General features: G+C 34.3%; 1 protein-coding gene across 2 annotated transcripts; it reads right to left on the bottom strand.

Moving 5' to 3' along the window:
* Window positions 1-1,499: 1,499 nt before the first annotated feature.
* LOC107478720 (protein SODIUM POTASSIUM ROOT DEFECTIVE 2) lies at window positions 1,500-2,864 on the bottom strand. Of its 2 annotated transcripts, none has more exons than XM_016098856.3 (4): window positions 2,837-2,864; window positions 2,110-2,323; window positions 1,960-2,035; window positions 1,500-1,874 (listed from the first exon to the last, which is right to left on the bottom strand). In XM_016098856.3, the coding sequence occupies exons 2-4, from the start codon at window positions 2,305-2,307 to the stop codon at window positions 1,747-1,749; spliced, it is 402 nt and encodes a 133-aa protein (XP_015954342.1). In that variant the 5' UTR covers window positions 2,308-2,323; window positions 2,837-2,864; the 3' UTR covers window positions 1,500-1,746. The 2 variants fall into 2 exon arrangements, with proteins under 2 accessions (XP_015954342.1, XP_020993854.1); XM_021138195.2 differs by lacking the exon at window positions 2,837-2,864 and adding an exon at window positions 2,510-2,732.
* Window positions 2,865-13,663: the final 10,799 nt, after the last annotated feature.

Genomic DNA, 13,663 nt, shown 5'->3' with positions numbered 1-13,663 from the left:
TCTTTCTTTTATTTTTTTTTTTTTTTTTTTTTTTTTTTTTTTTTTTATTTTGGTCACTAAATATTTATTTCCACATTCTTTATTTATCATGTGTTAATGAATTGACCTATGTGTTATTAATAAAATTTTGACTTAAACCCTTCTTGGACTCATATTATACAATACATGATGTAATCGACATTCGGTTTCATCATGCACATCTTGTCGAATTTTTGTATTAACCGTGACAAACTTGAATATGTTACATAATTTTCGCAGTGTATATCCGATAAAACCTTCCTGCTGCTCTAGCTGGTAGCACAAATATAACGTAGGATAAGAGGTAAGAACTTATATATATATATAATTCAAGACATAGGAACAAAATAAAATTTGTTTAGAGAGGTTAAGGAAGCGTCTAAGTTTGTGATCATCATAATTTAATAATCTTGTTTGCACTAGTGGCAATGACCATAGTTTTCTTGGACGGTCCCATAGATCTTATCTTTGCGTTTAAGCATAAGTATTAATCACCGGCCAACCAACCAAGCAGAGGTTTATATATATATATATATATATATAAAGAAAGGAAAAGTATATGGAACCAACTAATAATCAGCCAAGAATGGAACAACATAATTAATTATAATTAGTTTTATTAATTTATAATTTAATTTGTTTTTTAAATTATTGTTGACCACGTTTAAAACATGAGGGAAGATACGCTAGTGTTAGGAGAGAATCACGGAACAGATACTTTGATCAGTCATTAGTTGGTTCTATATAATTAATTATGTTTTATTAATGCGTAACACATGAAACATAGAAATCATATCCAAAACCATCCAATTTACAAGAAAAAGAAACATCCGTGTGCCTATCAGTAGCAACATCCGGTTAAAGTCATCGGTGTCTCTGGTTTACCAGTTGGCTGATTCTTGGCTTATATAGAGTTGGTTTCCTAGCATTGCCGAGAAAGAAACCGAAAGAAGATTGATAACTAAAATTTTCCAGTAATAATCAGTCAACATTTTTCTCTCTTTAAATTTCACTTTCTCTTTTCTTAATTTTTAATCACTTATTACTTTGTTAGTTGATTGTTAGATAAAGAAAAGTTAGTTACTTAGCAAAATCGATTTTTTACTGTTCCTTTTTATTTGCAAACGAAGCACCTAATCTCCTATGAACAAGCTACAGTAAGATGAGAGAGTATATGTTAACAGAAAATGCAAAGAAGTGTCATAAATTTGTAATTTCCTTTTTTCTTTGGGTTGTAGCTTTACACTAGCGAAATCTTTTGCCATTAAAAGCAAATGCCTGAAATTAGAATTCAGACAAATATAAATACTATTTATATATTAAAATTAATTATTATATATTTTTATATAAATATATATAATTTAATTTATTTTAATATATATTTTATATTTCAATATATATTCTGTATTGTATTAATAGTTAATTGTAGTAGCTAATTTTTCCTATAACCTAACATAGTTGACCGACAAAACATAGTAATATGCAAAATTTCACCGGGAGAGACATTAATGCATCTCTCTTTGTCATTGTTTCTCTTTAACTTTTCTTTCTTACAAAAGAATTGCTGGAACATGGCATTAAATTTGGCATGGGGTATCAATCTTATGATATTCTATGTATAACAACAACAAAAAGAAAAAAATGACAGAGATAAAATAAGAGTTGTTGAATCTGGTGCTGAGAGGATGGTGGTTGTGTTATGAGCAGAAGTTTTTTCTTTATCAGTTTTCAGAGTGGAGAATTCCAAAGCTCTGCATTTTTAACCTTAGATACACTTTCCAATACTTCAAAAGGAAGAATGTCGCCAATAACAACTACCATTTTGGTTTCTAGATCTACCTTGTATGAACTCACTCCTGTGTCGTAGAATAGTAAACATAAGTAACTGTTAAAAAAAGGTATCAAATGTTGGAAATAGTAAGGATTGGAGTGTGGTCTCACCTTCCAACTTTGAGATATGCTTCTCCACTTTTCTAGCACAACCATGACAATGCATGGATACCCTCAACACCACTATCTGAACATTAGATTAATATGTAAATAAATCAGATAATCAAAATAAAGATGCTAGAAGAAGAATAACACACTAACCTTAGGCTTCAGTTGAAAAGCCAAAGTCTGTTTTCCTGAGACAACATCCTTGAGTCTTAGTTTGTGATCATTATTGCCACTTGCAACCAAAGGCTTGTTCTCGAATTCATCTTCAGCTTCCATGGAATTCAAACAGAAACAAGAGTTTGATCCTGAAGAAAGACAGAACGTGTCTAGCATCCTACCAAGCTTCCCCATCCTATCAAATCTCAAGCTGAATGCAGCAAAATGCAAATCAGGCTAGTTATAACAATAATACCTTATGCTAAACAAAGCTTAATGAATGTCAAATTTTATATATTGGGGAAGAATTGAAGAAGGGCTGGCACAGAACACAATGAACAGACGCAATAGTGATTTAAGGTTGTCATGTGATGAACACTAAACAGTGGACACTGACCAAACTAAAACCCACTTAAGACAGATGACACCATAAAAGGTGGAACATAATATAACATGTGTCTCCTTCACCACTTTAGCTATGGATTATAACAGAGGAAGAAGCTGTGATCATAACACAGGAACAGGAACTAGCAGTCACAAACATTATTTTTATATAGTGCGGTTATGTGATGTGATGTGATGTGAATGTGATGAATTTAATAGCCTAAGATCGGGGAAAAGCATATGTAGTAACATCAAAATTAGTGAACTATTATTATATATAAGCATGGTAAAGAGGTCAAATATAAAGTAACAAAGTCAAGGCATATTTGGTAATACATACAACTGTAATGCAAATTGAAAACCAAATAGCTAAAATAAAATCGATGGCCACAACGTGGTTCAAGTATATAGATATAATATACATGCTCCCCAACCATGTTTTAATAATATTCAAAAATCGTCATGTAGCAATAGTGCACAGTACTGATTGACATCATTATTATTGAATTGAATAATGTATAAGCACGTATCTAATAAACAGCCGGTGAGAAAATCACACTCCACACTCTATCTCTCGAACTAAATACTTGATTAGGAGGGTTTGCATGCTTAACTATAGGGTTAATCAATTTTATATTCATAAGTATTAAAGTGGGAAGTGATAGATTAAGTAATTGTAAATAATTGAGACTCGAAAGAATCTGAAATTGTTGACGTCTTTTGTCTAAGGCTTCAGTATATAGTAGTTGCAAAATGGGACATGGGCCAGTGCATTATTGGTCACACTTTGAGCTCAGAAGAGAGGCGTTTTTTGCAAATAATTCATTGATTGAATAATTGCGTTAAATAAAAAGTTTCTTTTATCCACAGGTTGGTCCATGTGATAGTGTCAATCACACTGTCGAATTTGGCAAAGCTACAGGCAAAGACAAATGTCAGGGGGCGTGTCTGTCACATGATGAAGTAGAGTGCTTTTATTTCGAGTTTAATCTGCTATATAATGCCTATACGTCAACCAAAAGAATCAAATACCAGTGATTTGAATTATTGTGAAATGTGTATAGTTTTTGGTTATTAACATTATTTAACATGTAAAAACTACGAATTTTTATTATAGCATAGGTCGAATATGATATTCTCTCTCTCTCTCTCTCTCTCTCTCTCTCTCTCTAAAAAATATATTTTACCCTACATTTCTCAAGTAAAAAATTAAAATTATTCATTTCTGACCTAATTGGATTATTGCAAAGTGAAACTTATATTATAAATTACACTAATGCTTGCATTATTTGTTTCTTGCGTAAGAGATTCCTTAGAAAAATAATCAATCATATATACCAAACAAATTATATAAGATAGGAGATAAGACATTTGTTTAACTATATTAATTGGATAAGTGGCTCTTTAGTGCAGTGGTGAGTCGTCACATAACTTTCTTCGTTGCCGCCCCGAGCTTCGGCTGATACTTAGTAGGCACTATTTTATAGTGGCAGGTCGTAGTGGTTAGTTGCTTCTGGATACTTATTAATGGAAGACACTTAACGCAATTATATCTGAAATCATTACTTTAGCATCTTCTCTATTAAAATACTGATTACACAGATCCATGGAAGATATATAGTTTTTTTTTTTTTGGGTACTGATCGTTAGCTATAACTTGATCACGAAGCTCTTTATAAATTGGAAATCAATAGCCACATGCATAATTCCGTTATTAAAGATAATACATCTTCATAAAGAATCTCTAAAATCACCTAAAAAATAGATCAATTAAGTAATGGTACTATAGCATGTTCGAACTAAAAGTCTATAAAAAACTTAAAAGATAACAAGGTATACTATTTACTTTGAATTGGATTATACTCATCTTATTCACTTTCTGACTTGAGAGTCCGATATATACCTCATCCAACCCAAGCCAAAACAAGTTCAACCTTAAACTGGACGAGCCATACATCTCCCAAGGTGTACCACACAGGAATATTTGGTGCCGACCTTGGGACCAAAATTTTAAACTAATCTACAATCATCTCTTCTACTCTATTTTTACCTCTTTTGTGCATGTCATAAGCAATGGCGAAAGAGTAAAATAATCCACCTCCTCCTCCTTACACTGAATCCGAACTATTAGCTATTAATGAGTCTCTACGGGTTGAAAATTAACGGATGACCGACTTATTAAACCAAAAGCAAACAACCAAAGTAAGGAGGAAGAGTAGAAAAGTCCTAGGAACGACGATGGCCAAAGCTCGATAGCAATCACCCTAAAGTCGACAGTGAAGAGGACCAATCCATTTTCAAAAGATATCATGAGATTTCAAATGCCAAAAAATTTCATTCTGCCAATAATGCTGAAATCCTATGAAGGAATCGGTGATCCAACATCCATGTCACCAAGTTTTATTCAATGATGTTTATAAACGGTGCATCTGATCCCATACTTTGTCGTACGTTTTTCACTTTCCTAGACGGTGCTACTTAATATGATTTTCTGGTTTATCTACAGGTTCTATATCAAACTTTGACAAGTTAGCCGACCTTTTCGTCAATAATTTCGTAACTTCAAAGATTTATGTGCATGGCTCAGATTGCCTCAGCACCATAAAACAAGAACAACATAAAAGTCTTCAAGACTATATGACAAGGTTTGCTAAGGCTGCTATGAAAATACCTAACCTCAACTCGGATGTTCACCTGCATGCGCTGAATAGTGGACTCTGTCTTGGAAAATTCCAAGAAATCATAGATGTGACAAAACCAAAGATGCTAGCCGAGTTCAGAGAAAGGACAATAAGTCAAATTGAAATAGAAGAACTGTGAGAAATCCAAAAAGCAAAAAGACCTAACCCTAGCAGAGAGGAGGACAAATGAAACAAACAACCAAACAATAAGGCAAACCAAATGTCATTCAAACTGACACCAAAATTCGACATGTATACTTCGTTCAACATCAAAAGAGAAGACATCATTAACGATATCTTGCATTTCAAATTAATCAAACCACCAAACAAAGCTGGAACCTATCAATATCAACAATATGTGGACAAATCAAAGTATTGCACTTTTCACTAGAAGTATGGCTATACCACAGACGACTGTGTTATAGCAAATGATCTCCTTTAGAAGCTAGCTCAACAAGGTCTATTAGACAAATACATCGATAGTCAAGGACATGGACGAAACGCAACAGAACTCGACCAACATTCAAAGTCAAATAATAATTATAGAGACAAAGGAAAAAAAGAAAAACGAAAATCCTAATTAACCACGTGGCATTATTAACTGTATTTTTGGTGGTTTTGCAGGTGGAAGATGCAGTAACTCTGCCAGAAAGAGGTTGTATAGGGATGTCACTGACTGAGTCCAAACCAACCTTAACCACTAATGAAAATATCTCGGAGATCACATTCAAATCTTCAGACTTCAAAGCGGTGGATAACAACCTGAATGTCCCTGTAGTTATATCGCTTTAAGTAGGCGAGCTGTTGGTGAAAATAAGTCCTTTTAGACTTGGGAAACCGTGCGGACATGTTATTCTATTTTACATATCAAAAAATAAAACTAAGTGGCAAAGTCTTACAACCATCGACTGGAGAATTGGTAGGTTTCTCAGGTGAGCATATTTTGAAAATAACCCTAGGTGAATACTCAAACTGTAAAACCCTAGATATCCAATACTTAGTTGTGGACTATCAAGGCCCATACAATATCATTTTAGAGAGACCTTCTTTAAACACATTTGGTACAATTGTTTCTACTGTACATCTATGTATTAAATTTTGTATACAGGATAACAAAATCGTCATGTTCCACGCTGACCAGAAAGAGGCCAGGCAATGTTATAATGCAAGCTTCAAAACAAATCCCCCAAAGGAATCTGAGAAATAACACATTCATGCAGTCTATAACTCGGAGAGTTTACCTCCCTTGTGCTAACAAAATTTTTCTTGAAGCATATCAATTTTGAAGAAACATGAGAAGTTTTATACGCTTTATGTATGCGCACGACATGTGCCACCTTTTCAAATTTTGAAATTTAAAAAGACGTTTCTAAAATAATTAATGCCTTTGCGCTCTATTCTATGTGGAAAACGTAACATTTTCTTCAATGAACTAGTATAACACATTGCTCCTTTTTCTCTCATCATTTTTTACTTCTACTTTTTCAAACTCCTATTATTATTTATTTCTTCCTTTCTTCTATGTGAGAAATCTTTCTCTTCTTCACTTATACTTTTTTAAACTCCTATTCTTCTTTATATCTTCTTTTATTCTTTGTGAGAAACTTTCCTCTTCTTATACTACCTCTCTTTATGGCTTCTCCATCTCACAATGTTAATGTTGTCCTCTGCCTCTACGATAGTTGCATCATCTTCCCTTCTAATGGCTCCTTTTATCTCTGCTGCTGCAACTACTTCTTCTGCGGCTACCACCATTGAAACCACTATTGTCAAGGCCACTGAAGAAATTACTAGTGTTGTACAAGGACATGATGATGATGATGTTGAAGAAATCGCTCCCCTTATTATAATGGTGTCTATTGATTAGTTTTATAATCAAAATGGAACACTTGAGGCTCCAAATCCTGCCATTGAAACCACTGAGTTGTAGTGTAGCTAGGCACTTCTTTCTTTTAAGGAAATGACACAACTTATGCATTCTTAGGTCCTCTTTTGACTCGAGATCAACTAGACTTGATTAGTTTATTTTTTTCCTTCTTCTTCTAACTGTGTTCCTCTTATATTTTGTAAAGGAGTCAAATTGAAGTTACTTATTTTGGTAGTTGAGTTTTTAAAACTTCACTTCCTAAAAAGTCAAGTACCATGTTTGCTGCTTGGATGTCTAAATTAGAATCATCTTATAAAAATCTTTGGCATGCAGTGGCCTTTGACAAGCCCTAAAGTTAGCCACTTTCAACCTGTCCTATATCATACCTTTGCTAGGGTCTAGTCTTTACATTTGGTGTCTTTTGACCAACAATTTCTATTTTCATATAGCATGATAGGTCTGACCTTTATGGAAGTTTTAGCCTTAATTGGCTCCCACTGATGGGGAAGCTGTTTCTTGGGTTACTGAACTTCCTATGTTGGAAGAAAAATTAGACATTAATTTCTAGTCTTATGTTGTGTCAATCTTTATTCATAACGATATAGGTTTGAAAAATGAACCTGTCACTAAATTTGAACATGTAGAATTTCTCTTGCTTTGGCTAAATGCCTTTGCCTTTTTTCTTAAATCTATTCAAATTCAAAAGAATAACTATCTTTCATTAGCCATCATTAGGCAGTCTTTGAACTACAACTTTCTCTGTCTTCTCCCCAGAAAATACCCAAACCTTTCCTGGATGGTATTCGACTGTCGCTTCTATCTTGGCCAAAAATTAAAAATATATCTGCAAGAGAAGCTTTCTATCACTTCCTCAACACGTTTGTAAACATCAAGTTAGGAGATAGCGACCAATATTTCACCAGCACTTTCACTCGGGTCGACAATCACATCACTTTCTTAAATTCATTTGTCAGTTCGAAATCTGAAGACCAAGAAATTATCAATGACCTGTGGACCTATGTCATGACATCTCAATTTCTCTCAGTTAGCTTACCCAAAGGATTGAGCCTCGCTCTCAAAAAGAAAGTGGTCACATATTCTCCTTAATTTATAGCTCGAGAATTTGGGTTAGTCCAAGCTCTTCCTTCTCCTCTCTCCCTTGAAGCTGAAGTACAAATAGAGGTTTCTAATATATATGAGTTTAATAGTATTTTGGAGTTATACCATCAAAGAATGTCAGAGCAGTACTATCGAGCTAATGTAGCAAAGCGCTTTCTTTTAACTCCTGCCTTCGAGGATTGAGGGTCAACATATTTTTCTACTCACAATGCAATTCTCAATCGCGACTTCTCTAATTTGGTTCTTCTTCCTTTGCACTCCTTTTTTTATTTATTAAGCTTTTCAATTTGTTGTACTTTATCAGCTAATTGAACCAAGTCGAGAAACTTTAGGTTTATTAGCTTTTTGCGAATATTAAAGTCGAGGCCTTTGATTTCCATTTTGACTGCGTCGAGTCTAGGAAGAATAGGAGTGAAACACTTGTTTTTTATATTCTTAAAACGTATAAGGTAGTCATTAAATGATCCTGCTTTGTCTCTCTTGATTGTAAACAAATCAGACATACTTACCTTTAATTATCCTCTGAAAAATTATTCATAAAAACTTCTGTCTAATTGCACCCAACTATGAATTAAATTGGGTAACAAATTTGTAAAAACATTTTTTGTAAATAAAGAAGGAAAGTATATCAGCTATAAATATTCATTACTAGCTAACTCTCCTATTTCAAAGAAGGCTGATTTGTCACTCTTATGTTAAACCTGGCTTTATTCAAAATTTAGTCGACAATTTGAGTTATGTTTTAACCATAAGCTTAGCCAACATTATTTTCCCATGCCTCATTAATCACCCTATTAGGATCATTTCCCCTTTGTAAGACTACCGGGAGATTGTTTAGAGGTACACCCCCATATGGGGTATAACATGATTGAATGGTTGATTAATTATCACTGCAATGTCATCGACGCGTCGAGCAACTTGCTCTATCCTTGCATTATTATTCTCAATCATAGGATTCAAGACAATACTCTATATAAGTATATTAACTAGATCATGGTGGCTATCATCTATCCATTACCTAAACATAACCAAGGATTTGACTGTGTTAGGAGGAGCTGTTCCGGCAGATATTTGCCTCAGCATTTATGGAAAAACTTATCCTCTAACATCCATTGTCGACACACATCACGGTAATGATCCTAAGCCTTATGTTGAAGGGATACTTGACATAGTTGGTTGTAAAAGTGTCAGTATAGATCCTAAATATGGAGTGTTATTCATTAAATATTGATAGGTACTATAATTAGACTCATTAGGGTTATAACCTCCATATGCATCCATTAAAGGGTATATTGGAGATGGCAATGGTTTATATAGAGGATTATTTCATATTGAAGAAACCTCTCCTATCCTTGGAGTTTGGTTACCTTCATAGAGTGGGGAGTAATTTGGTGACAATCCATAAGAAGGCAACGTGATAGGTGTAGTTAACAAAATTTATCCGGGAGCAACTACTAGGATTGTTCTTCGGCTTTCACTAATGGCTGGAGAGGCTATTCTGACCTCTGTGTATCTCATGCTAGTCTCGCCAGCATGTCCAGCTTCTCCATTCGACCCTTTTGTTGAATTAGATGCTCTGTCAAACATATTTATTATTTTTTCACTTTGTAATTGCATGCAAAGTTAGGTACTAAACTCAGTCCAAGGACCCATTGGGCATGCCAATTTATTTTGCTTAACTTTTATTTGACATCGACACAAGTGTCGATCAAGCTTGTATCAATGATCTTGATGACACGTCATCTTAAACAATTTTTAAAGTTCTTTTTCATTTACTTTCTTAGGTTTTAATTAAATTTATTATGATTTCTAAAGAAATTTAATAAATAATCAAATATTTGGAGTTGAGATAGTATTTTTATGTTTTTAAGAGTTTTTTGCTAAAAAATAAGCAAGAATTAAATTTTTTTCACAAAGAAAATACAAGTACAGAAAAGCGTGGCGTAAGGAAGAGAAAGCATGCCCTAAAGAACAAGGAAATATACCAAGCTCCACGCCTAGCGGACAAGGAAGCACGCCTGGCGAAAGACCCCTAGGCCCGACGGCCTCTTCTCACGCCCGGCGGACCTCCTCGCAGCATTCCCTCATGCTCGGCGGCCTAGTTTCCACGTCCGACAGACTTGCCTCACATGGAAGTGTGTTTTTTGACTTTTTGCTCAACTTTCTCTAATATAAGTCCGAGTTAAAGTTAATTACAACTCTCATAAAATAATAATTAAGGTCCAAGCTTAGTTATCCACATCTTCAGAAGCCTTAATAACTTTCAAACATTGAAGACTCTAGAAGATTAGTTATTAATTCTTTCAAGAAACATAAGAGATTTGGTTGTTAGGATTTGATTTGAATTATGGCTTTGAATTTGAAATTGAAGTCAGTAAGTAGTTATCTTATCTTTCTCTCCGAGAGATAAAATTCGGATAGTTTGAATTTGAATTCTAAAATTTAGGATATAAATAATTGAACCATGTTCACAAAGAAGGATTCCATTTCTCAGCATATCTTTTTTTTTTTCACTTGTCCAAGAAGTTGTGGATGAAGAAATCCTTGAAGATCCTTCATATCCCAGGGATTTTAAAGCTAAAGAGGAGTTGGACAATGCATGCTTCATAGAAGATAACATTGATAGGTGCTGTGAAACACCCCAACTACCAACCTAAAAACCTCAACGTCAAGCTAGTGACGATAAAGAAGCGCTTGTTGGGAGGCAACCCAACCATGGTTAGTATTTTCTTTTTCGTTCTTGTTTTTTTTAGTTAAGAGACCTTAGTCATCATCATCATTTTCTTCTCCTTCTTCCTCCTCTTTTGCATACGTATTTACCTTCTTTTGATTTACGTACTTACCTTTCAACAAAAAATAATTGGGGTTATACGCCAGGTGACTATGCTCACACACCTGGCGTATGAATCAGGAAAGCTCCCAGGGGAGTATGCATGCAAGGACGCCCGTCGTTCTTAACTGACGTCGGGCGCTTTCAAATCAAATACCCCTAATTTAAAATCATGTTGATTAGGGTTTTATCTTATTCTTTTTTTTTTCGTGCATGTATGCTTTTGTCCATGATTTACACCCATTATTTTGTCAATCTTTAAATTTAATGTAAATCTTCATGTTTGGTGTAAACTCTTAAGTTTAGTGTTGGTAACACCATGGATCATAAAAAACCGGCACAAGAAGTAGTGATGATAATTGAATAGACTTAGGTAAGATTAGAATAAGATGAATCCTCACTACTGATGGTTAGTTATTTTCTTTCTCCTTTACTTTCATCCATTCTATTTTAGTTTTTCTTACTTTTTTCTTTTATTTACTTTTTTCTTCCCTGCATGCATTGTATATTCTATTTTTTTTTCTCTTCTCTAAAAACTTAAAATTTGAATGCTTGTTTCTTTATTAACTATTTTTATGGAGGACATCTTAATTAAAAGATTGAATTAAATAATTCTAAAATAAACAGTGGAAGTACTTAAGTATATGTGGTTACATTTGAACAAATATGAAATGCTTGAATCTTGAGGAAATGGAAAAAGAATATTCAAGAACGGAGATTTAAAGTATTGTGAGAATTATATCATCATTAATTACTTGAAGCAATTTCAAATTGCAAAAAAAAGTTTGGAAAGATCAAAGAAATTAAAAGTTCTAAGGCTTTAAGCACCAATGATTAGGGTCTAGTTATGTGCCTGTGATGTTTCTGTTTTAAGGATAGACTTGGGCTGGAAAATTCGAGGGGTGCTTTATCACCCGATAACTTGGGCCAACTGGACCGGAATTATCGATTGAAAGTCTTCTTTAAGAGTTGCCTTAAGACAAAATATTAAAAAATCCAAAGAGGCTCTGGACATCGATGTCTGGATTAAAACCCTAATTACGTACTTGTGGTGTGACTGTGTCAAGGAGATGCTTAGATAATTAGATCCGAGGGGTGTTTATTACCCAGTAACTTGGGCCAATTGGCCCGAAATTACTGATTGAAAATCCGTTACGAGCTACCTTGTGACAATATTTATTAAGGTCTAAAAATAATATTAAAATTAGTACTATAAAAAATACTTCAAATTTAATATTATAAAAAATAAAAAAATTTATATAAGGACTAATTTGATTAATTTTTAAAATTTTAAGGATGAAAATGACTTACGTTTAAACTTTTAAGGACTATTTTGATTATAAATAACTTTTTTATGCGTCAAGTGACACGTGGCATGCTAGGTGTCACTGACCTGATATGTCAATCAATCATATTGTTACACGTGGCATTAACATACCACATCATCATGCCACGTGACACTTAACATGACATGTCATTATACCGCCATCAACTAACTAACAGAAGGACCAATTTGACTTAAGTTTTATTTTTTAAGTATTAATATGACTAAAAAAAAATTTTGATGACTAATTTAAAGAATGAATAATCTTTCAAGGACGAATTTGACTATTAACTAATCAAATAATACCACATAATTTACCCTAGGGGTGTTCATAAAAAAACCAAAATATAGTTAACCGGTTAAAAACTATAACCACATTTTAGTTAACCAATTTAATAAAACAATTTTAAAAACCATATCCATATTTTTTAGAATTGGTTAACTAAAACTAAATTAAAAAAAAAACGATTTTTAACCGGTTAACCAAAACCAAAACCAAATTAAATTCTCCCTTCTTTCTCCTTTCTCTCTCTCCTCTTCTCTTTCTTCTTTCCCCCCTCTTTCTCTCCTTTCTCCCTTTCTCTCCTTTCTTCCTCTCTCTCTCTCTCTCACTCTCTCCCCTTCCTCTCTTTCTCTCCTCCTCTCTCTCCCCTCTCCTTTTTTTCTCTCTCCCTATTTTCCTCTCTCTCTTTTGCTCTCCTCCCTCTCTCTGTCTCTCTCTCTCCTTCTCTCCCCTCTGTCTCTTTCTCTCCCTCTCCTTGTCCTCTTTCTCTCCTTTCATTCTCTCTGTTTCTCTCTCTCCTCCACTTTCTCTCTCTAATCATCTCTTCCCTTTCCCCTATCCCCTCCTCTATCTCCTCTTCCTTTCTCTCTCTCTCTCTCTCTCTCTCTCTCTTTCTCTCTCTCTCTCCTTTCTCTCCTCTCCTTCTCTCTCTCCCATATCTCTCTCCTTTCCTCTTCTCTCTCTCTCCCCCCTCTTTCTCCTCTCTCTATTTCCCCTTTTCTTCCTTTCTCTCCCCCTCCCCTCTCTTTCTCTCTATCTTTTTTCCTTTTCTCTCTTTCTCTCTCTTTTCTTTCCTTCTTTTTCTCTCTTCCTTTCCCTCTCTCTCCTCCTCTTCCTTCTCTCTCTTTCTCCTCTTTTTTTTCCTACTTCCTCTTTTCTCTGTCTCTCTCAAGTTTTTTCTCACTCCCTATCCCTCTCTTCTCTCTTTTCTCCTCTTCTCTTCAAAGCAAGAGAGAGAAAAAGAAGAAAAAAGAAAGAGAGGAGGAGGAGATAGAGGAAGAGAGAGAGAAAAAAGGGAGAGATGAGAAGAGAGAAGAAGGAGAAGAGAGAGAAGAAGAGAGCG

Source organism: Arachis duranensis, chromosome 3 (genome assembly GCF_000817695.3).
Source record: "Arachis duranensis cultivar V14167 chromosome 3, aradu.V14167.gnm2.J7QH, whole genome shotgun sequence".
Lineage (NCBI taxonomy): Eukaryota > Viridiplantae > Streptophyta > Magnoliopsida > Fabales > Fabaceae > Arachis > Arachis duranensis.
Note: the sequence above shows the minus strand (reverse complement) of the source record. Positions and strands in the feature narration are given on the sequence as shown.

Excerpts from the sequence above, each read along its gene's own strand:
- LOC107478720 (XM_016098856.3), bottom strand. The coding sequence starts at position 2,307 with ATGGGGAAGCTTGGTAGGATGCTAGACACGTTCTGTCTTTCTTCAGGA. Across the intron at positions 2,036-2,109 it reads CTTTTCAACTGAAGCCTAAG|ATAGTGGTGTTGAGGGTATC; the intron begins GTTAGTGTGTTA and ends TCTAATGTTCAG. Across the intron at positions 1,875-1,959 it reads GCATATCTCAAAGTTGGAAG|GAGTGAGTTCATACAAGGTA; the intron begins GTGAGACCACAC and ends TCTACGACACAG.